At 54.8% G+C, this 20364-nt stretch overlaps 1 protein-coding gene across 1 annotated transcript in view; it reads left to right on the forward strand.

The window, feature by feature from the left end:
* RIMS3 (regulating synaptic membrane exocytosis 3) overlaps positions 1 to 20119 on the forward strand; it is a 38922-nt gene extending 18803 nt beyond the window's left edge. Inside the window, exons 3-8 of the mRNA XM_045897969.3 lie at positions 1612 to 1859; positions 7237 to 7378; positions 9714 to 9826; positions 12155 to 12256; positions 12581 to 12720; positions 14268 to 20119. Of these exons, the coding sequence (XP_045753925.1) occupies positions 1643 to 1859; positions 7237 to 7378; positions 9714 to 9826; positions 12155 to 12256; positions 12581 to 12720; positions 14268 to 14480 (927 nt within the window). The 5' untranslated portion in view covers positions 1612 to 1642 and the 3' untranslated portion in view covers positions 14481 to 20119. The remainder of the gene's footprint in view (positions 1 to 1611; positions 1860 to 7236; positions 7379 to 9713; positions 9827 to 12154; positions 12257 to 12580; positions 12721 to 14267) is intronic.
* The last annotated feature ends 245 nt before the right edge of the window (positions 20120 to 20364 follow it).

Genomic DNA, 20364 nt, shown 5'->3' on the forward strand with positions numbered 1-20364 from the left:
GACTTACTGTCTGTCTCTCCTCCTGGACTGGAGGCTCTGGGAGGGCAGGACCACGTTGGCCTGGCTCACTGCCATATCCTTGGCACTCAGCCTAGGTCTTGGAATTTTAGGGGCTTAAATATTCGTTGAATGCAGCTTTGGAAGGAATTTGGCAATATCTTTCAAGAATCAAAGAAATGTTTGTGTCCTCAGTATCAGGTGGGATGCTTTGGGATGTAACGGAGAACACTGATTCCAACTGGTGTAAGCACATTCTCTGCATAACTGGTTAGGCCAGCAAAAGGCAGGCTCCGGGGTGGCCTGAGGTCCTTCCCATTGCTCTGTGCCTCCTCCTAGGACTGGGCCCTCCCTAGGCGGAAGGGTCTTGAGGGAAGAAGTGGGGGAGGGAGACTTCACCTCTCCGAAAAGCATGGAATCCAAATCTTCCCCTTAAGTCACATGGGGCCAACTGAATCATAGGCCTGCCCTCGGACCAGTACTAGTTACCAAGGTGAGTGCCACTCATTGATTGGCTTGAGCTAATCTGGATCTACCTCCGAAATGGGATGGGTGGTACCTGACAAAACCAGCACTCTGCCAGGAAGCAGGAAGGGAGAGTGGACATTGGGGAGGCTCCTAGCAGTCTCCACACCCAGCCCAGGCACTCTGTTTCTGGGAATCAATCCTAAGGAAAGAAGCAGATCAAAGCAGTGTAGAAACATGTTTATTGCAGTGTTGTTTAAAAGGCAAGAGAGAGGGGAAGAAGTCGGACCTGATCTAAGAGGCACTGCATTGAAATAGTTAAGTCCATTATGCTACCACCATACAACGGAATATTATGGTGGTATTAAAACATGTATACCTTATATTAAAACATGCTAATGACATTGGGAAATGCTTGCGATCTGATGTTAAATGAAAAACACCAGGATGTAAAATTGTATTTGCAGTATGAGTTCAATTATTTTTAAAAATGCATAGATAGGAAAGACCCTGGGAGGGAAACAGGTTAAAACACCTCCAGAGGCTGCCGCTCTGTGGGATGCTCCAGGGTGACTTGTGCCTGCTCCTTTATACTTCTCTGTGCTGTCCCCTTTAGCAGGAGGTCCCCTTCCGTCGTCCCCCGAGGCTGGGACCACTTTTGCTCTCCTTGTTCTTATTATTGGCTGTGAAAGTAATCACACCTACTGAATATTTACTCCATGCCTGACACTGTTCTAGGTGCCTTTGCATGCTCTAATTTAATCCTTACAACAATCCTGTGAGGTAAGTGCTTTTATTTCTCATTTTGCTGAGGTGTTCACTGAAACCCCAAGGTGCTTGGTCACAAGATCACACAGCCAGTGTGTAGAGGCCTTTGGAATTCGAGAGTGGGCCAAATGACTCCATAACCTCTGCCTTGACTGCCAAACCAGGTCACTTGCCAGGACAGCCATATGCTCATAAGAATGGTACCATTTATTGAGCCAGACGCTGGGTACACTCTTTACCTTTATTTATTCATTTAATCTTCACAGCCTCAGAGAGGCCAGGTGACTGACCCAAGGTCACACAGCTAGGAAGCGGTGGGCTGCAGTAGAGTGGCTCCAGGGCCTGATGTGGGACCCAATTGTCTCCTGCTCTCCCCCACAGGGTTGCCTGAGGCCTTGCCGCCCCTCGGACCATGTTTAACGGGGAGCCGGGTCCGGCCTCGGCCGCAGCCTCCAGGAATGTGGTTCGGAGCTCCAGCATCAGTGGTGAAATCTGCGGCCCCCAGCAGGCTGGGGGTGGGACCGGGACCACCACAGCCAAGAAGCGGCGCAGCAGCCTTGGGGCCAAGATGGTGGCCATCGTGGGCCTGACCCAGTGGAGCAAGAGCACGCTGCAGCTGCCCCCGTCTGGTGAGAGGGCATAGGACTCGGAGGGCCTGGGTTGGGGCACCTTGTCATGACAGGGCACCCAGAGAAGGTTGTCACGCCCACAGATACTTCTAGAGTACGTACCGTATACCATGTGCTGTTCTGGGTCCGGTCCATGTCCTGACTCATGGAATCCCCGCAAACTCCATGAGGCAGATACAAAAGCACAGAGAACGGGGAGTAAGATGCCCCAAACTACATAGCTAGTGGGCTGGTGGAGCCTGAATTCAAACCCCAGCAGCCGGGCTTCTGGGTTCATGCTCCTAAACTTTAACTCTGCTGCCTCCATGCACAGACGTACCCATTCATCATCGATGCTTTATGAACCAGCCGTCGTATTCCTGGCACTGTGACAAGTGACACAACTTCACAGACACACTTCCACAGGATTCAGGCTTACCTGTGTTCTCTGAGTTTCCCAAGTGCAAACAGCCACCCAAATGTAGTTACAGTTATGCATATACATTCCAAGTCACAAGAGAGACACACACACCTTGCGTAGTCACATAAACAGTGTGCCCCGTTGCTCAGCTGGGCCACCCCTACTGCCAGGAAAGCATAGTACAGCCATTCACACTGTTCGTGGTCGTGCATATCGCATAAGCACAGCGCTCTGCATACTGATGCACAGACCCAGATGACAGAAGCGTAGTTACACACACGCACACACAATGGCCCATGGTCACAGAAGCACGCTGCACTCCCATGTGCCCATACCTCGTGAATCCAGATTCACACACACCTTAACAGCTACATCTGGAAAAGTGTATTTTCTCAGACACCTAGTTTTGGAATGCCAGTTATGCTCAGACTGGTGGGTGACCCACTTTGTCACACACAGTCACACTGGACCCCACATCACAAAAGAGCCAGCCCCCCACCCCCCCGCCGAGACCTCCTCACTTTGTGGCATCAGCCAGACGCCAGCTGGTTTTGTTTTAAAATCTCTTCCTGCTTATTTTGTTCAGAGTAACAACTTCCCCAGGAAACCTTCAAATAGGGCAGCTGGATGGGGGTGGTGAGGGGGTGGGGGCACCAGAGGATCCAGAGAGAATGCTCATCAAGACTCCCAGTTGGGGCTGAGGGTGGGAGACTTTTCCAGGCCTTAAAATAGATTTTTACAAAGCCCTTCACAGGAGCACGTGGGATGGTCTTTTCCAGCAATCAAGCTTCGATGTGGTTTCTGGCTCAGGGAAACGCTGGATGGGGAGGGGGCTGGAGGTTTTCTGTGCCCCGGGATGGGCATGGCCTCTGTAAGTGGGCAGTTTAGGCCTGGTGCTAGGGAGTCAGGGAGCTATGGATCCAGGAGGTGGGCTGGTCCAGGATCAAGGGGTAAGATTAAGTTTAGGAGATTAAGATTAGGTTGGGGAGGTATTGGACCCCAGGAGTTGGCTTCAAGAGTCCAAACCCTGCTAATCTCCAGCTGAATCTACCCGGTTCAGCTTCAGACCCAAAGGTTTCTTCATGCCCAAGCGATCTGGACGGACGGTCTTCCAAGGCCCAGGCTGGGACCGGAGTCACTGGGAGACGTTCTGGTGGTTGGCCTGGGGCTGTCCACCTACCCAGACTCCACAGTCAGCAGGCAGGGATTGGAGTAGACGCCAAGAAGACCTGAAGCCTCAAGGGGAGATGAATGACGATAGGGCTTCAGGATCAGTTGTCGCCATAGTATGCAAGGGTACAACTGAAGGCCTGGGCCTGAGCCAGGTGAACGGCCCAGATGCCCTTTTAACTGAAAGTCTCTGTGGATCACCTAATCTCTGAATGTGAGAGCAGGGAGGGCCCCTTGGGATCATCTAGTCCGATATACTCATTTTATTGATGAGGCATCTGAGCCTGGAGAGAAGGCACTTTCCTGGAGAACAACTTCAAGTTGGCCTTCCGAGCCACACCCTGTCATTTGCTAGTTGGGTGACTCAGGCAAGTTATTTCACTTCTCTGAGTCTGCTTCCTCGACTGTGGAATATGGACAGTGATACTTGCCTTGCAGAGTTGTCCAGGGAACTCCATGAGATAGGGTATGCAAAGGCACCCAGCCTCGTGCCTGGCACATAGTAGATACTTAGTAAATTGTCAGTGTTATTATTGGCCATGGCCACACAGTAGGACCAAACAAGAAGTGAGTTCTCTAGCCCCCACAGCTCTGCCCCCTTGCTCATAGCATACACCTCTCCCCAGCCTTGAGGTTGCCAGTGTCCTAGGTTGGAGCCCCATCCTGGGTGGGAGAGTCTGGCCCCAGAGGGATGTATGGGCTGACTCACCATGGGCACTGGCCCGGGAAACTCTGTTCTGGGAAAAGATCCTAGCAGGGTGTTCCTGCTGTCCCCAAATGGGATGGTTCAGTTCCCTGCTAGAATCCCTGCAGGGCTGGGCTGTGTGAAGTTGGGACCCAATCTTCTGAGCTCTAGGTCTGCCCCTGTAGGGGCTTCCTTCCTCAGGGTCTGTCCATACAATGTATTGGCTCCAGCCCCACCCATCTCCTCTTTGTTTCAAAGCCTCTGTCCTAGTTCAGGCCCCGTGATATCTAGCCTGGACTATTGCCCCAGCCTCCTCTCTAGTTCCCCTGCCTCATGCCTGCCCCTTCCAGTTTATTCCTCACATTTAACTCAAGTGGGCTTCCAGAAACTCACCCTGAAACTTTAGAATTTAGTTCTAGCTCTTTAACTCCCCATGGGACCTTGGGAGAGTCATCTTCTCACTGGGTCTCAATTTCTTCTTCTTAAAATGGAGCTATAAAGACGGTCTTAGTCTCCCAGCTTCCTTCTAGATCTAACATTCTCTAAGCTGTAGGAGCAATGATGAGGGTAGGGGCACAGCTTTAGGGTCCCAGGACATAGGTAGGTTCTGGCCTGGCCTTAGGCTGGGCCATTCTAGCCTCTGCCCAAATGAAGCTCCTCATTTCAGTACCAGGGACAGCAGCCCTTCCCACCTGGGCTCTGGGCTCTGGGAAGAGGGTTCAGGACCATTCCAGGAGATGCCATGGGCAGTGCTGCTAAAGGCTCTGCCTCTCCCTTGTATGTGGTGGGACAGATGAGATGGTTCCTGGAGTCTTTCAGTCTCCAGGCACCACAGAATTATTGCAAGCAACTTGGCCCAGTTCTTTAGAGAGAGAGAGAGAGTCTACATAAAGTTACTCCCAGATCGACAGAGTTCAGACTGGACAAGACCTCTGAAGCTGCAAGAACTTTCTCCCCACCCAGAAGATATGGAACTTAATCTCTGCTGAATCACTTCTCAAACCAATGTGGACTTGATGGAGAGGAGTGAAAAGTAGGCCATCAGTAGATCAGGAGAGGGTGGGCCTGGGGTCTGACCCCAGCCCTGTGAGCACATGAACCTCAGGCTCACCATTTGTGAAATGGCAGTGGGGGGCTAGCGAGGTGTCTCTAATACTTCAGGATTCTGTGACACCCCTACACAGGGGCTCACAGTGCATTGGGTAGGTCAAAGAAGGTAAATTTTCTCCCAAGTGGGTCTAGAAGAGGAGGGTTGGGGCCATGTTGTGGTGAGGCTCTGGCTTCAGCTCAGGGTGTGTGTTGTCAGGGGAGGGGAGGTATGGGGGAGGGTAAAGTGCAGCTCCCACAGACCATCTGTCTCCTAACTGGGTTAGAGGGGATGTGGCAGTTAGGAGTCAGGGATAAGGTGAGCACCCTACACCCACCATCATTGCCCAGTCCTCTGTGTGGTGGGTCACACACTGTTTGTGATCGAGTGGAGGGGTTCAATCAGGTGTTATGGTGTGACGGTCACATGTATGTGGCAGAGTGTGTTGTGTGTATGTGTGACTAAGACCTAGTAGGACTGTTAGTGACTGTGTGCTCATTATATGAACATACATGACCTGGTGTGGGAGATCGCTGTACTCATATATGTGATTGTTAGCACTCATTGTATCTACTTATGCTTGTGTGAAAGAAATACGTATCAGCTAAAGTGACTCTGTGTGTTTGAGAGAGAGACACAGAGAGAGAGAGAGACAGACTGATAGACATATCGGTGGTCTCATTGACTTGTGGATAGTAGCTATTCCAATATCCCAGAAGCTGGGCTGGCTTCAGAGAAGACATTCCTCCTCACCACCAGCCCATCCCCACTCCCAGTCCCCCCATCCCATCCATTGGTGGGGCCGGCCCTCTCAGCCTTCCCTCCCGCTGGGGGGACTTCCTGAAATGTAAGTAGGATGAAGCAGGGAGACTGAAGCCCTCCTTTTCTTAGGCTGGCATTTTGAACAATACCTCCCCAATGCACCATTGGGGTGTGGCCCGGAGACGGGGTTTTCAGCATAACCGGCTCCCCCCTCCCCACTGCTTTTGGAGGCTGTGCTGCCAGCCCCCCTCCCAGCCTCCTCAGCCCTGGTGGCAATTCCACTCTTAATTTGCCCAGGCCTCTAACCAGTGGCTCCTTTGACACAGTCCTTATGTGATGCCACCTTCCCTTCCTATCAAGCTCTTCAGGCAGTGAAGCTTCAGCAGGGGCAGGCCTACAAACCTTCAATTCAACCCGTCTTCTGCTCCACCACCCCCCCCCAGGAGGAGAGGGTGTCTAGGGGGACCTCGCTGCAATGCTGAGGAGGTTGCCATGGAAACCCAGGCAGGATGGTGTGCTACTAGGAGAGGCAAAGTGCCCCATGTTCCCTGCAAGGCTCAAGAGGGGGGCTGGGGTGAGGGTAGAGGGCCCTCCAAACAAGAGGTACAGAGACACGGAGTGAGCTCTCACCATGTGGTTTCTGGGGTTCTTCTGCAGACCTCTCAAAGCCAAGGTCTGTTCAGGTCAACCTAGTGGTCTCTCTCAGTCTTGCTTCCCTAATGGCCTCTGCACCCCTCCACACACATCCCCCTCCACATTCAGACCCACCTTGAGAATGCAGGTTAGTTTGAGAGTGGCCAAGCTTCCCATGGGGGTTTTATTGGGCCTATGAAGGTATCACAGAGGTGGAGTGTGAGGTCCGGGTGTGATAGGGTTCATGAGGGTACCTGGAAGAGGGAAAGCAAATCTGGGAATGCCAGAGAAAGCAACCTTTCCAGAAGAGAAAGGAACACTTTCTCCATTTGGGGCAAAGGCTGGAATTGAGTTGGGAAGGTGGCCATCAGGGAGCCTGGCAGGGATGAGGGTGAACGCTGCAGGGCTGGGCTGCACCTGGTGACTTCCCACCCCACAGCCCCACCATCCTGACGCTGCCTCCAGCCATCCTTCTAGTCTTCGTCCCTGTCACTGTGCAAACCAGCTCAGCAGCGCCCCTGCCTCCAGTCAGAGCCCTGCCCGTCCTGCCCCATCCCAAGAGGTGACCTTGGCAGCACTCCCACAGAAGCCTCATCACTGATCTGACCTTGTTCCCTTTCTTTGTTTTCGGGGGTCCCAGAAGGGGCCACCAAGAAGCTGCGCAGCAACATCCGGCGGAGCACAGAGACGGGCATCGCGGTGGAGATGCGGAGTCGGGTCACACGCCAGGGCAGCCGGGAGTCCACAGATGGGAGCACCAACAGCAACAGCTCCGAGGGCACGTGCGTGCAGCCCATGTCCACTCTGGTCCCCACCTTCCCGCATGGTCCTCTAGTCCCAGAGTCAGGGGGCAGGGTGGGGAAATCTTTCTGGCTGGGTTTCGGGTCCAGATGTCTGGGTTCCTCTGCGTCCCTGCCTTCCATGGACATCCGCTGCCTGCGCCCCAGTCTTCCTCTTGCTCTGGGCTGCTGTTTCCCATCCAAACCCCCCAGCGGCCCCAGGGGCACTGCATCCCATCTGTATGTTTCATGCCTCCCAGCCCCCAGCACCTACACACTGCCCTCAGACGAGAGGGCTCCGGAGGAAAATGTGGACCCAGAATCCTTTTCGATCTGAAACCATTGTTACGGCTCAGATGAATGGAGTTCTCACAAGTGGTCTTGCATGGAGCTGAGAGAAGGAGGTTGGACTGGATTGGTGTTTTTCAAACTGTGGTTGGTGACTCAGGCAGGAAGTAAAATCAGTTTAGTGGGTCAAAACCAGTATTAGGGAAAGAAATAGAAATTTCAAACATATCCTGTGGTGTGAGGATGAATTACCTTGTGAACTTTTGTTTTGGTTTTTTAATATATGGATGCACAGAGGTCTATGATGTTAAATGTATTTTTTCCATTGCATGGGAGTTGCAGTCAAAAATTCAAAAGTCACTGGGTTAGATATTCCCTTGGTCCCTCCCAAATCTATGAAGCTGGCTATACGACTAAGATTTTCTGGTTCGGCTTCATCAAGGCCCATTGATAGCAGGGCCCTGTGGCTCTATTATTTAGGATTCTGTGATCTTGTGTCTCATTACTGTGCCCACTTCCATGAATGCAAATGGCCAGGGGCATTTACTGCATATGCAGGGTGTCACTAGGCACTTCAGATGGGTGCTTCTTACTCTGGGGTCTACCAGCCACCATCAGACCAAAAACTGTGTCTCATTTAACACTGAGGGATGTCGGCACTACCATGATCTCCATGTTCCATGTGGAGAGACTGAGGCATGGGAGGAGAGTGAGGTACCCACCCAAGGTCACAGCTGTTCAGTGGTGGTGGAGTCAGGGTTTGAATTAAGGCCATTTGACTCTATAACCTTTGTTCACAACCTCTACACTCTCTAGACCAAGCTCCTAAAATTCTGTGACCTTGAGAGTCCGTGACCTTATTTAACCTTCTCAGGTTTTCTTCAGAGTGCGGGCTGGGGTTATTGCTGACAGCCAGTAAGAGTGGGTGGGCCTCGAAGCCCCTTCCCTCAGAGTGGAGGCCAGCCTTGTTGGGGAAATTCAGGCCCTCTTTGACAAGTGTAGGCAACCCGTCTTTCTCCTTGTCTGTCGCTGGCCAAGGGGGACTCAAGGCCCAACTTTCCAAGCGGGGAGTCGTTCTGGGACAGTCTGATCTCTCAGGCCAGATACCTGGGCTATTCTAGGAGGTCTTAGAACTTTGGTCCATTGTAGCCCCCCCCGAGCAGAGCCGGGTCCGCCCCCCCCCCCATTGGTCCTTTCTCTGCTGGCCACCCTCAGAACATGTAGCCTTGAGTGCCTAAGGGGGGGGCACTGCCCTCGATGTTCACAGCAACATCGTAACTACCATTTTATTGTGTCCTGCTTGTCTGGAACCTTTCACGCACCAGCTGCCCCAATTGCCACCATAACCCTGCAAGGTGGGCATCGCATCACTGTTTTACAGTCAAGGCAAGTCTTACCTCTCGAAGCCTCTGTTTTCTCATCTGTAAGACAAGCGTAGCTCCCGCTGCACAGAACAGCAGGAATGAACTCGATGCTTGCGGAGCGTTTGGTGCGCTGCTGGCGCCCGCCCAGCTCTTGATCACTATCAGTGTTGCTACTGTTTCCAGACCCCACAACCAGGGACCACCCACCATCGCTCGCCTTTGATCTCAACCCTGCAATTGTGTTATTTTGGTCTCGGTTGCTGTTTTGGACACCACCTCACGTTATCGACTTGGATTCCAAACATATGGTCAACTAAACCTCAGTTCTTAGAACTTGCTCCAGGCATCGAAATTTCTGGCCTATGTTTCTGGTTCTTGGCAGTCATATCCCCAGGGGAGGACATAGGTGGCCCGCAAGCCCTGCCTTTTAAGGGTCACCTTAGAATATCCTGGTGCTTGAGGATTAGGTAACATTATTATGTTTACTATTTCTCAAGGGACACCAGAGTATTTTTATTTAACGTGCAGAGATGAAGAGTTCTGTTTGTCCCCAGCTAAAGCAGGGCACTCATGCTACGGAGAGGGGAAACTGAGGCACAGAGGGGCATGGCCCAGTGTCCGCGGGGCGGAGCCACTGCATCTCACCATCCAGGCCACCTCATGTGCCCCTCTGCGTCTTCCTCCAGGTTCATTTTCCCCACCACTCGGCTTGGGGCTGAAAGCCAGTTCAGTGATTTCCTGGATGGGCTGGGGCCAGCCCAGATTGTGGGGCGACAGACATTGGCGACGCCACCGATGGGTGAGTCTCTCTGAGGGCTGAGCGAGCGGGGGGATGGCGGCCACGCCACAGAAGGGGTGAGCTCTGTGAGGGCCCCGTGTGACACAGGGCTAGCTGCAGAGAGGAGCCCTCACTCTGGCTTTTGCGCCAGCCAGAAGGAGTTGGCTGGGCCCTCTGAGGTCCCTCCCTCTTCAGAGAGGACAGGGGTTCCAGCTTTGCTCTGCGGGCTACCCCGCAGCAGCTTTACAGCATGGGCCGCCCTCACCACATGCCCACCCACTGTCCCACCACCAGCTGCACGCCTGGCAGTGCCGAGTGCCTGCTCGGTGTAAGACAGTGAACCAGAGGGGGCGCCTGGGTGGCTCAGTTGGTTGAGCGACTGCTTTCGGCTCAGGTCATGATCCTGGAGTCCCGGGATCGAGTCCCGCATCGGGCTCCCTGCTCGGCGGGGAGCCTGCTTCTCCCTCTGACCCTCCCCCCTCTCATGTGCTCTCTCTCATTCTCTCTGTCTCACATAAATAAATAAAATCATAAAAAAAAAAAAAAAAAAGACGGTGAACCAGAGGCGTCGCAGCTTTGATGCTCAGCGAGTCTGTGCTACCCCTGGTGCTCTGTGTGACCTTGGGCATGTCACTCCCCTTCTTTGAGCCTCCGTTTCCTCATCTGTAAAATGGGAATAAGAATCCCTGCCTTAGTTCCGCAATCTAACAACAATTCATCGAGTTCCTATCCGATGCTTTGAATGAAGTGTTTCATTTACTCCTGAGGAACTGTGTCTTATTGGACTTGTTACTTCTACCTGCCTGGCACCTAAAAGCCTTTTAAATAATTTTCTCATCCCCCTTCCCTGCAGCTGGGACCTACTTCCCGGGTCTCTACTCGGTCCTCTTAGTTGCACTTCTGGCTCCCTCCCACCTCCCTCCCTCTCTCCCTCTGTCTTAGATACTGGTTGTGTTGGCTCTGGGGGCTCCTCCCAGGAACTTGCTTCCCCAGAGATGCCCCTTGCCTCTCCCCCTTCCCCATCAGTCCGACCTGAGCAGTCTGCCCCCAGGCATCTGGACTCAGTCCTCATTGGAACAGTGTTCGACCTTCGACCTCACAGCACATGAGGAAGCGGGGCTCAGACAGTGCCCTGCTGCGAGCCCTGCACTGGAGCTGGGTTTCAGTCCCAGGCCAGTACTCTTCCCACTGCACTGCTTCGGTTTTCTCAGACATGCTTCCACAGGAGCCTTCGTCCACGGGGACCCTCGGAGGGTGAGCACCAGCTCTCCTCTGGCCCTGGGGTAGGATTTGCCTAATTCTCAGCCCTTGCTTACAGGCTCTTAAGGGCCTGGGGAGTCTGCTTTTCCCAGCCCTAGGCCCAGCCAGGGACTGGGAGGCAGTGAGAGGAGCCAGCCACCTCCACAAGGCTTTTGTGCTTTCCCAGCCTAGAACACTTGTGTGTGGTGCCTCCTGGTGTCTAGAAGTGGGAAGGACAGGCTTGCCTTTGCTTATCTCCTTAGGGATGTTAGAGTAAGACCTCCCCTCTTCCATCCCCACGGGGAGGTCAGAAATAGCTAGAGGGAGGGTGATGACTTCCAGGATGTTTCCTGAAAGTAATAAATCCCCATCTTCCCAAGTATGCAAATACAAACAATTACATGATAGCTCGGAGTATCTAAAATGGGTGGCTGAACCCAAAGTCTGGCCAATTTTAATTTCTCTGCATCAGGCTTATGATTCTGCATTCCTTTGAAGGTTGTTCCAAGTGACTAATGCATAATTTCAAATTCCGCTAACCGATGTTGAACAAAGCTAAGAGTTCTAGAAATAACTGACATGACTTCATACAGAACTTGCCTCGGCGAGGTAATCGTTTGTGGGAGCGCAGTGAGGAGTTCTCAGTTCTCTGCTCCCGGGAGAACTGGCCTTCCCTGCATCCTTTGGCCCGGGTGCAAACAGGCCCTAATTCCCAGGCAATGCCTCCTGTCCTGCGCAGGCTCCTATCTCGGCATCTTTTCAAAAGGAGAGTCTGTAAATATTTGGGGAGTGGCCGAGGGCTGCTATTCTGCTCAGTAAGACAGGAGCCCCCCAGTTCACTGGGACTTACTGGGAGTTGGGCAGCCATTCGTTGCTACCCAAGCATGCCCCTTGAGGGTCATGCCCCCGCCCTTGCCCCAGGGGACCTATCAAAGTATTTCTCACCTCCTTTCAAGGGGCCCCTCGAGAGCCGTTCTGGCACAAGCAGTCCGCTGCATGTTTTGCGGGTTCCAGCACTGTAGCGCCCTCTGCAGACTGTACTCTGCACAGCAGCTGGCCAGCCCGCCCCGGCTCTGCCTCTGCCTGGAGGGTCCCTTTTCTTCCTTGCAGGGGATGTGCACATTGCCATCATGGACCGCAGTGGCCAGCTAGAGGTGGAAGTGATTGAGGCTCGGGGCCTGACCCCCAAACCAGGCTCCAAATCCCTCCCAGGTGAGGCCGAGCAGCGGGAAGAGGGGTTTTGGATACGGGGTCCTGCCAGGCAGGGGTGCGCAGCTGAGCTCCGGGTCTAGCGTGTCCTCAGCTGCCCATTGGCCTAGATCAGTGTTCTCGACCCCGGAGTCATGGCTGGCCCGGAAGGCCCGTGGACAGGGTTGAGGGGAGGGGAGATGGACGAGTCAGTGTTTGAGCCCATCTTCTACTGCTGTCCACTGGTCAGCTCGTCCCACTCACCTTGCTCACCTCCAGGAGCAGTAGGACGTTAGGGGATCAGTCTGTCCTGGACCCCTCCCCAGCATGCTTTCTCCCATCCCTTAGCCACCTATATCAAGGTTTACCTGCTTGAGAACGGGGCCTGCTTGGCCAAAAAGAAGACAAAGGTGGCCAAGAAGACCTGTGACCCCCTGTACCAGCAGGCTCTGCTCTTCGACGAGGGGCCCCAGGGCAAGGTGCTGCAGGTGAGTGCTACGGGGCCCCTGGGGCAGGACGACTCCCCAAAACTGCAAGTTGTAGTTTAAAATCTCTTTCATGTATGATGCGTCCTGTGCCGGGCACTGTACCAAGTGCATTAATGCGCATGACCCGTTTGTTTTCACAGCCCAGTGAGGGGTTTTTGCCCCTGGTTGATTTGTAAGGAAACCAGAGTTCAGGGGGATAAGTCCACTGCCCACCCCCCACCCCAGGTTGCTCAGCTTGTAGGTAGAAGCAGCGTTTGACCACCGCCTTCTCTTTCTGCCTGGTGCTAATGCTTATTGCGCATCAGCTCCGTGCCAGGCTCTGGGCGAAGGGCTTTCCAATCCTGACCTCCTTTCAGCCTCCAGATGATGCTGTGAAGTAGGTATGATTCTCCCCATCTTGCAGTCTCAGAAAGGTGAAGTGACTTACTTGAGGTTTCAGCTAGCGACTTGCAGAGCCCAGGTGGCCCAGGCCAAGGTGACGCCACCCCAACTCCGAGAGAGTGCGGTGCCCTTCACGACAGTCCCGGGAGGGAGGGATCATCACGCTCATTCACAGACGAAGCACCTGAGGTGCTTAGCAAGAGGCTAAGTGGGGGCTGGTCTCTGGGTTCAGTCCTGGGTTCAAGTTCCAGCACCATCATGGTCTGTGGGTGGCATACTGTGAAGTGTAAATGAGAGATGCACATGGAGGGCCTCACTGAGTGCCTGGCCCGTAGACAGCCGCTCTCAGAGTATTAGTGGTGGTTGTGGCTGGGGGCCTTGCCTGAGGCCACATGGGTGGCAGAGGAGAGGCCTGAGCCAGGGGCTGTCTGGGCTGTGTAACTACTCATCTAGGGCTGTTCCTCCGGGCTGAGGTGGTTGTGTAGCAAGTGCCCTTGGGGTCGCAAATGGCTAGGACTGCAGAACCCTGGGGTTCTGTGGGGGTAGGGAGGATCCTGGGTGTCTGTTTTCATGTATATATATATTGGGATTCCATTTTGAGAAAAAGATCCACCGATAAAAATACAAGTTTGAAAATCACTGAGCTAATCTCTTCCCCTCTTCCAGTTTTCTGGGTGGGAACACTGAGGTCCAGTGAGGGCCAGGGGTCTCCCCAAGCTCCGCCGTTCGCCAGCAGCAGACTAGAAGCTGTGACTCAGGTCCCAGACTCTTTCCGTCTGCTTCTTACTGGGGAAGGCTGCCATCTGGGATGCTGGGAGGCTCTGGAAGTCAGACCCAGGTTCTGATCCCAGCTCCGCCACCAATTACTGTGTATCTTTGGGCTCATTAACCTCTCTGAGCTGTCGTTGCCTCTTTGTCGAGACGATGGTACGTAGCACCTTTACCTAGACGGTTGTAACGGCTGAGATAATGGAGAGGAGTCGGTACGATGGAGGCTGGCACGTCTTCAGTGCTCAGTAAGCTGTTGCCCCCAAATCAGTCTCGGTTCCGGCTCTCTCTGCCTCATCTGTGCTTTAGTGAGACTTGCCGGTTCCTGGGTCCACTACTGAGCCCTGAAGTCGGGGAGTTGGCTCAGCGCCCCCCGTTTCCCACCCCCTCCCCCGCAGGTGATTGTCTGGGGAGACTACGGCCGCATGGACCACAAATGCTTCATGGGCATGGCCCAGATCATGCTGGACGAGCTGGACCTGAGTGCCGCGGTCACGGGCTGGTACAAACTCTTCCCCACGTCCTCAGTGGCAGACTCTACACTTGGATCCCTCACCAGGCGCCTGTCCCAGTCCTCCCTGGAGAGTGCCACCAGCCCCTCGTGCTCCTAAGGACCTCAGAAGAGGCCGGGAGGCAGTGTGGGAAGGGCTGCCTGACGGCCCCTCCCCGCCCCCTGTACATAGTCTTCGTGTCTCTCTGGACCCCTTGCCCTGCTGCATGCCTGTCGGCTACTGGGCCCACCCCAACTGGCAGCGGAGACTAGTGTGTGCGTGTGTATGTGTCTGTGTGTGTCTGTGACCATGTTCTATCCGTTCACGTGTCTGGGTATAGCCAGTCTTGGTGACTACATGAGCTAAAATCCACATCTCTCTGTGTCTCGTTGAAAAGAAACCCAAAGGAGTGTTGTGTGGGCACGGATCCCCGAGTGCAGGGGCGGAAGCGGGGGATGTGGCCACCCATCCACCCTGCCTGGTCTTGTGCCCGGGACGGAGCCCATGTGTCCCTGTCCGGGCCGCCTCTTGCTGGTCCCTGCTTTGTTTTCTGTCTCGTCCTTTGTCCCACCTGTGCTTCTCCCAGCACCGCTGCTCTATTTTGAGGAATGTAGTACCCACTGCAGCTGGCCACACTGAGGCCCTTCGGGGACCCAACACCCTCCTCCCCACCGAGTGCTCTGGCAGCTCTTCCTACCGAATGCACCTGCAGCATGTCGCATGCTCATCTAGTGCCCTGGCCGGGGGCCGGGGGAGCGGAACATGCCTGGGAAGCTGAGGGCTTGGAGATCGCCTTCTCCCTTCGGCAGGAGCCGCCTCCTTCCTGCAAGTGGAACACTAGGAAGACTTAGTTCCCAGGGTGGCTGGCCAGGCCCCTTGGAGGGAAGTGCGGGCACCTCCCTTAGCGTTGTTCTTCACCTCCTGTCCTCCTCCGAGCCTCCTCGCTTCCAACATGCCAAAGGAGCTCTCCCAGTGGACCCCAGGAGGTGTGGACTTGGAGGGTCTTGACACCCCAGAGGCTGGCCTCAGGGGGGATGTTCTCTGCCAAAGCAGATGGTCCCTGAGGTGCCTGTGTGCTCTCCAGGCCCTGGGGGTGGCCCTGTCCCCCTCGGGGTGCATCCCGGTGGGGCCTGGCTTGTGGAGGAAGCACTGAGGGTGGGGCTGTTGCTGGGATGAGGAGGGTTGGGGCTGACCTGCCCTGTGCCACTGTTGAGAATCCTGTCTGACCTTTGGGGATTAGCTGCGTGAGGTCGATCATTTGGGTCTCTCTTTGTTTGCTCATTTCCAGACCAGGGTCCCTGTCTGGGAGCTCAGACTCACCTGGGCTCCAGCTTCCTGGCCTCACGGACAGCCTGGCTCTGGACTCGGCTAGACTGCCACAGTCACCAGCTCTGTACAAGCAATACTTACCCCTCTCTGCCTCCCCGCCTCCCCGCACTCCGCAGCTGTCCTCTGGAGAGGGGCCTGGCCTGCTCTTGGCACCTCCCCTGCCTCTGCTTTCTTCCCACCCTTGTCTGGTTGGAGCTTCCCAAAGCCACTCAAACCCCGACTTCATATGACAGCTGGGCCCTGTGTGGGGGCGGGTACCAGGGCCTGGACCCGTGAGATGTCTGCTAGGAATGCCCAAATCTGTCCTCTCCCTCCGCAGGTCTAGGGCAAAAGGCGAGAGGTTGCCCAAAGGGGTGGACACAGCAGCCCTTGGGTCCGTGTCTAGTGGGAAGAAAAGAGGTGGCAGGAGGGGTCAAGGTATGGAGAAGACCGTCCCTCTGCCTCTTCCCCAGACGTCAGCCCCAAGTGCTGCATGACTCTGACCCACATGCTCAAGGTGGAGGGGAGCTACCCAGCTGAGCAGTGGAGCGGTCTCGGGGCCTGCGTGCTTGGACTCCGTTCATAACCAAAGCCGGACAGATGGGCATAGAGGCGGATTCTGAGGTCAGGTGGAGGAGGCGGCTGTCAGGAGATAAAGGGCCTCCTTTCCTGGTAGGGACCCACACCAGGTTGAAGCCAGAGCCTGGTAACCTCCCTCCCAGGAAAACCCTACTGGTCCTGCCCACAGACGGAAAGTGGGTAAGGGCAGTAAGAAATGAACCAAATGGGCTTCTGGCTGCTGCCAAAGCCTCCACTCTTGTCTTATCACAGATGAGGACGGTTGTGGGCGTAGGGAGAGGGAGGAGGCAGCTGGGTCGAGTTTTCTCTTTAGGCAGAAATTCTCTCCCGTTGTTGGGATTGGGTAATGCGCACATTTCTCATGTTTCTAAAAATAAGGCAAAGGGCTCTGTACTCTTTGACCCTAGGGTGGGGAGAGGGAAACTCGCTCACAAAAGGATATTTTATGTCCTGTCTGTGATGTATTCACCTCTCCCAAACAGTCACCCTCAGGATGGCGTGAACATACTCTACACGGGATTAGTAATGACTCCTAGGATGGCGTAGACATTTGCTGATGTAGCCCCGAGTGGTGCTACCGAGACCCAGGGGAATGGGGGATATCAGGGAGGGATATCACCCTCATTCCTTGAGGGGCCTGGGAAGACAGGGAAGGTGGAGGGCTGCCAGCAGAGAGCCTGGCCCTGGGTGGCTATAGGCCACGGTCCCCTTGCCTCTGGGGGCAGGTTAGTTAGCACAGCAGAAGGTCTAGCCCGAGCTGGGGCCTGACCTGCGGGTAACTGGAGCTGACCTGCCTCCAGGCCCTAGCTGCCCAAACTGCCCAGGAGCTGGGCCGCTCTTATCCCACCTCTTTAATGGGAAGTAATTCTCCCCAGGTTGACCTTTGGGAATTATCCTCTTTAACCCTTTGTACCAAATCAGTTACTAATCCGCACCTGGATTTCCCCCCATGATGGTGAGTTCACTTGAGGCTGACGCATGTGTGATGGTGAATGGCTAGGTTTCAGGGTCTCTCATCCTCCTCGATACAGGGGCTTCTCTGAGAAGCCGTTTGGGAGCTAGCCTGTCCCAGGAGAGGAGGGGGCACAGTGTGCCGCCTGGCCTTCCCTGGGGTGGGGAGCATCTTTGAAGAGGGGATGGTGGGGGAAGGAGGCAACACGATCTCCCCCAGAGTGCTCCCTAACCTGGGACCGACGCACTGCTGGGTACCACGCCCTGGCTCTGCAGGCCTGTTTCCCCCAGGTGAGACCCAGAGCTGAGGACAGGACGGGACGCTTTGTCATCCCCCTTCCTCTGCTCTGGCAGGTCCGTGGAGGATGCGGCAGAGATGGGGGTGGCCCTGCAGCAATGCTGGGCTGTGGGCAGGAACCGTGACGGATGATTCAGAGCATCTGTCTTCACGTTTCTGCTCTGTTCAACGTGTCCCACTTCCTTCATAGACTCCATCCCTACAGGGACGTCTGAGGGCCTTTGGTATGAATCACGCTCCAGTAAATGGGGCCACGTCTAGGTTTGACAAGGGGGATTTGATCCTTCAGGGAAGAACCAGCTCCAAAACTCCTCCCCATCCCATCTCTTCCACCTCCCCGTTCTCCCAGGAAAGGAGCGGAGGGCTTAGGAGGCTCTCCTGGCATGCCGGCATCCCAGGGGCGGGGGTGAGGCAGAGCCCAGGGGCTCCAGAAAGAGGGCACCCGGGTAGCTCCTCGCTCGTGGGATTGCCAGTTCTCCCAGGGGCGTGACCCCTACCAGGGCAAGCATGCCCAAGCTCTTCTTTACTGCCAGCCTTGAGGAGAACAGCCCCCTCTCCCCCTCAGAGACAATAGAGACCTCCAAGGGTATGTCTCTGGAAACGAAATGTAGCACAATCTTCGACCCCGTGACCAGGAACCCTGACATGCAACCAGGGTTCTCGCTCCACACCCTGCTGCCCGGGGGGGCCGCTGAGCTCCTCCCCGCGGGGGCTCCGGGGCTCCCCGATGCCTCCGATTCCCTATCCTCCTCGGCCCAGAAAGCAGCAGAGCTTCAGGAAGGCCGCTCTTCTGGGTCTCTGATTGCTTCCTGCACTGTGCAAACTCTGTGCAAGAAACGGCTGCCTTTGCTTGATGATGGAGACGAGGCGCCCCGCTACCTGGCTGGAGGGAGAGGGCGCACCGCTCAGGCCCAGGTGGGCCCCGCAGCATTTCTGCGGGCGGGCAGGCGTCTGCAAGGAGATGGAAAAGAAGAGGCCTGCTCCCTGCTGCCTCCTCCCTTTATGCTCCTCTCCCCGGCGTCTTCTCCTCCCCGATCCTGACACGGAAAGAGGCTCTGCTTCCTGTACTGGATTCTCTTTCTTCGAACGAAGAGGGAGGAGACGGGCGTGTAGATTCTTCTCCTGTCTTCTTCCTCAAGTCTGCTTTTCACTCAGGTCAGAAGAGGATGGGGCAAAACCAAACACTCAACGACTGAAGGCAGGGGAGCCCCGCCCAGTCAGGGGAGGCCTGGTGGCGGCTGGCGGGGCCTGGTCTGGCTGGGAAAGGCTGATTTTGAGAGTGCCTGAGCATCTCAGAGCAATGTCGGTGATGCCAAAGAGAGCAACTTGGTCTCCCTGGGCGCCAGCCCTGCCGGTGAGGCCCCACAAAGGCGGCTTCGGCTGTTGTCATGCCTGATGGGGGACCTTGTTCTCTGACAAAGGGCTTAATCTTTCCATGTAGCAAAGCAACTCCTTCTCCCCCCAAACCCCGAGCTCGGGCTTTTGTGGGCCCAGCCTGGCTGTGCCTGTGAGGAAAACCACACCAATAAGAGAAACTGAATTCTGTCAGGGGCCTAGACTAGCTTGGGTCAGTGCTTGTTGAGAAAAGTGCGTTACTGCTTTGGGGAAACTTTCCAGGGCTCTAGTTGGAAACTTAGTAAGGCCGGGGGCCTTGTGCCTCCCCGCCCCCCCCCCCCAGGGAGTTCACACCGATGTCAGGAAGGGTCCCTGGGGACTGGGTTCCAGAGAGTTTGGCTAAAGAAAGGGGCCCTGGGAATCCAGGGGCCACAGAGCATCCGCCCCCCAGCTCGATGGCCTGGATAGCTGGCTACAGAGAATCAAAGGCTGTCCTATACAGTTTTGTCCCAAACTGTGACTCTGTGCAAGACTCCTCACTTGTCTGGGCCTCAGCTTCCTCATCTGCAAAATCAGAGCATTTGCTAGTTGCTCCATGGTTCCCTCCAGGTTTTAAAAGTCTGATCTGGAGCGAGGAGGGTTTCCAGCCTGGTGCGCCTGGGTCCACGGGCTGGTTTTGTCCAGCTCCTGGTACCCCGACTGGGTGCAGGTTCTCATCCATCCGCGCCCAGATGCGCTGCTTCTGACAAGAACTCTGGGAATCCTAACAGACTCTGCTTCCACCTCTTTGTGGTTTGTTCTCCCTCTTTTCTTCTTGTGTAATGACCGGAAATACTTAAGGGTTGTCTACAGTGGACAATTTTCAAGGTGCTGATGTGATGGGACCCCCTCAGCTGCGTCCTGCATAGCTCAGTACCCCCACCGGCAGATGAGACTGGGTCAGTCCTCCTCTCTGCTTCTAGAATGACATCCGTGGGAGAGAGTAGAACACCCGAGAATGTGAAAGGCAATGCTCCTTGACGGGAAGAGAGGGGGCACTTACTCCCCGTCCAAGTATTTTGCTTCTTGACACCACCCCTCTCTCCAGACTCTCTCAGCAGACCTCACCTCAGCAGGCAGAGTGAGTGGCTGCTTCCTTAGGGAAAGTTGGCCTGATTAGTCTATCCACTCCTTCAGAATGTAAATTCACAGGAGGCAGGAACCCCTTTTTTAGAATTTCCAAATGCATCCTGCAAAGAAAGAGATCGCTGATAGGGACTGACAAGCACACTGTTTAGATAAGAAGCAATTAGCCTTTTATATCTGTGCTCTCTACATTTTCTATGTGCAGCATCTTTCCAAACTTGCTGTGGCTCCTAGGTGGCAGGTGGACAGCTGGGGAGGACTTCCGGCTCTTTCCGACAACATTCTTGCCAATTCCCTCGAGGAGAAAATTCTTCACATGGCTTCTGCATGTACGATATTTGGGCAGAAAAAAACAAAAAAGATTAAAGTCAGTTTGAAAATGGTCTCTTGTGTTGCTTTCTGAAGACG

The sequence above is a fragment of the Mirounga angustirostris genome, unplaced genomic scaffold (genome assembly GCF_029215605.1).
Source record: "Mirounga angustirostris isolate CCGP_5_RB_7025 unplaced genomic scaffold, mMirAng1.0.hap1 SCAF_4, whole genome shotgun sequence".
Classification (NCBI taxonomy): domain Eukaryota; kingdom Metazoa; phylum Chordata; class Mammalia; order Carnivora; family Phocidae; genus Mirounga; species Mirounga angustirostris.